The sequence below is a fragment of the Lactuca serriola genome, chromosome 5 (assembly GCF_051521515.1).
Source record: "Lactuca serriola cultivar US96UC23 chromosome 5, Lser_US96UC23_V15, whole genome shotgun sequence".
NCBI classification, from domain to species: domain Eukaryota; kingdom Viridiplantae; phylum Streptophyta; class Magnoliopsida; order Asterales; family Asteraceae; genus Lactuca; species Lactuca serriola.
The window spans coordinates 185098203-185101629 of NC_136412.1; the positions used below are offsets into that span (position 1 = coordinate 185098203).

Sequence of the window (3427 nt, forward strand, 5' to 3'; positions counted from 1 at the left end):
ATTGCTATAAGCTTCAAAAGGCTATTTATGGATTGAAGCAAGTCCCAAGAGAATGGTATGGAACATTTTCTAAGTTCTTAGAAGACTCCAAGTTTCATAGTTCTTCTATTGATCCCACCCTCTTTAGGAAAATCCACAACAACCTTCTGATCGTCGTGCAGATCTACATCGACGACATCACATTCGGTTCAACCAGCGAGGACCTTAGTGATGAGTTTGCTGAGTTGATGAAAAGCAAATTTAGAATGAGTATGATGGGTGAGCTCAACTACTTCCTAGGTCTACAAGTTCGGCAATCTCCTAAGGGAATCTTCTTTGGTCAAGAGAAGTACATCAAAAATCTGTTGAAGAGATTCTCCATGGAGAACGCATCAATTGCAAAGACACCAATGTCTACTTCCTATAAGCTTGATTCAGACCTTGATGGAAAATCTATAGATTAGAAGCACTATAGAGGAATGATTGGCTCATTACTGTACCTTACAGCTAGTCGACCAGACATCATGTTTTCAACATGTCTGTGTGCACGCTTTCAAGCCAATCCAAAGGAATCACACCTCATAGCAGTCAAAAGAATTTTCAAATATCTGAAAGGAATTGCCTCTCTGGGTCTATTCTATCCTGCTAAAGGCAACTTCTATCTCCAAGCCTTTACTAACTCAGATTATGGAGGATGCAAGCTTAATAGAAAGAGCACTTCTGGTAGCTGTCAATTCTTAGGAGGCAGATTGGTTAGCTGGACCTCAAAGAAGCAAACATGTGTTTCAACCTCTATTGTTAAAGCTAAATACGTTGTTGCTGCTAGCTGTTGTTCTCAAGTGCTCTGGATGCAAACACAAATGAGAGATTATGGATTCAAAATGCAACAGATCCCAATCTATTATGACTCAAATAGTGTAATTGTAATCTCTCACAATCCAATCCACCACTCAATGACCAAGCACATTGATATCAGGTATCACTTTCTTAATGATAATATTCAAAAAGGTCATACTGAGCTTCATTTTGTTCCTACAGAAGAAGAGACTACAGATGTGTTCACAAAAGCTCTGGATGAATCCAAGTTCTTACACTTTCTAGGATGACTTGGCATGCTTAATCTAGATTCTCTAGGCATTTGATTTTTTTTCCATTTTTTTAAAAGAAAACTTCAAAAATATTTTATATTTTCTTTGCTTTTCCACAAAAAAGGATAATTTTTTTCTTTACATAAGAGAAAACTACAAAAAGATTTTATTTTCTATATTTTGTCTTTACTTTAAACAAAAGAAAATACTAAAAAGATTTTATCTTTATTTTTGTTAGAAAAATGCAAGTTGTCATCACAACAATGCAAATGAAGAAGGTTAGTTGCTCCACGCTTTAATGATTTTTCAAAATACTAAATTCTGTGGTTCTTCAGTTTGCTTAAGTACACAACTAATATTGGTACTTCAATGACCATTAACAAGCTTCATGGTTATACTCTACTTAGAGTTATAACATACATAAAGTACTAATGTTATGTGGGATAATTTGAGGTGAACTCTAAGGTTTAGTTAAGCCAATGTTTTATAGTATATTTGTGGCTTCCTTATCCTAGTGAACTCATGAGACAAAGACGCGAACTTGTGTAGTTTGAGGGACATAAAAAGTTTTGCTTTGTGAATATATATACCCAATAAAAAGCTTCTTAGTTAAAACAAAGCGGGTCAAGTTCCAAGTTTATCTGTTTAATTTCTGCATTTTGAGTCTAGTTATATATTAAATAAGTTATAGTTCAGGAGTAGAGTCAATCTGTGACCTATGAGAACTTGGCCAGTAAACCCCACGGGATATTGAAATTTTTTCCACCTGCAGTACATTAACGTGGATCGGACCAGGAAGAAGTCCGCTACATGGGTCTTCATAAAAAGTCATGGACTCCATTAGTGACCTAAGCGATTCCGAGAACTCCAATGAATCTCTTAGAAAGTCACGAACTAAAGTACAAATAGAAGTAAAGCTAAGAATTATTTTATTGTGGACTTTGTCAAAGTTAGAGTTATAAGAAAAGATTAAAAAAATTAAAAAAAAATCAAAAATAATAATAATAATAATCAAAAAAATCAAAAGTGTAGTTATATTCTTAAGTCAACTATTATATATATATATTATTTTTCCTTCTAAAGTCATGTCACTTGGAATTTGGCGATACCTTTTGCAACGAAAGGGGTCAATAAAAAGGTATAGGTGGTAGGAATGCCAAAAATGAATGTTCTTCAAAATAAGTGGGGAACGTTTATGAGGATTGTCAGCATTTAGGGCTTGGGAAGTAACTAGGCCTTAGACGCAAATATACGCATTGCGGCGAGACATAATTGGTGAGTACAAATCAGGTTATTTTGTGTGATGTTAAGGAATTCAAAACATAATAATCCACAAGGGAATTCTTTACAATGCGAAGTGAATAATCAAACACAGAATTTAGCTGCTTGATAAATCTGTAAGTAACAACAGATAATCCTCGATGTCTCTAATTCAGTCAACTAGTGTTTCCTTAAAGTTCTTGTATTCACATGCACACACTTCATTGCATTTTACTATTTCCTTCTCAGATTCTCTATCCATATGCACACACATCACTTTCAAAGTTAGATTATTTAGTGTTTGCACTTTTATACTTTCTATTTAACTCATGCCTTAGAATCTAGGCAAAGCAGCTAAGTTAGATAGAGAAAATCACTTACTTGATCATGGAACATCCTGAGACAAGTGGAGCATCTTCAAAAAAACCATATGTGTTTGTCTTGGTTTATGGAGCATTCCTAAATATTGTGAAGAAGGTCAAGATCAAAAGCATTAAATCACCATCTTGGAGCAACTACATGCTCTTGAACTATCTTGGACCATCCTGGACCATCTCCTCCTCTTTGGACCAACTGGATGAATGAATGAAGCATCTTCATTCATCTTGATCATCTTGAGGCATGTTGGACCATCTTCATCAACTTGATCATCTTGACCATCTTGAGGCATCTTGGATCGTCTTCATCATCTCGATCAACTGGAAGTATATTGGAAAATTTTCACGAACTTGAAGGATCTTGATCATTTGGTCCGGCTTGGAGCATCGTCAGTCTTTTGGAGCATGTTCAAAAACGTTGGACCATGCTCAACAACATTGGAGCATGATCAAGAACATTGGCTCACGATCAACAAATTTAAGCATCTTCAACCACTTGATGCATCACGCCCATGTGGCTCATTAAGTCCACATAGAGCATAATAAATGTGTCATGCATGTTTTGAATATGCCATACATGTTTTCTAAAGAGACATACATGTTTCAAGTATGTCATGCACAAGTCAAGTATGTCATGAACATTTCCAGTAGATCTTTCCTTAGGTGCCATGCACGTCTCAAAGATATCATCCATAGGTGCACCACCTTTTCTTTCTTGCTTCT

At 35.5% G+C, this 3427-nt stretch overlaps 1 protein-coding gene across 1 annotated transcript; it reads left to right on the plus strand.

Moving 5' to 3' along the window:
• Window positions 1–458: 458 nt before the first annotated feature.
• On the plus strand, window positions 459–1411 carry LOC145050009 (secreted RxLR effector protein 161-like). The gene is made up of 3 exons (XM_078998330.1): window positions 459–1063; window positions 1306–1345; window positions 1403–1411. The coding sequence occupies exons 1-3, from the start codon at window positions 459–461 to the stop codon at window positions 1409–1411; spliced, it is 654 nt and encodes a 217-aa protein (XP_078854456.1).
• Window positions 1412–3427: the final 2016 nt, after the last annotated feature.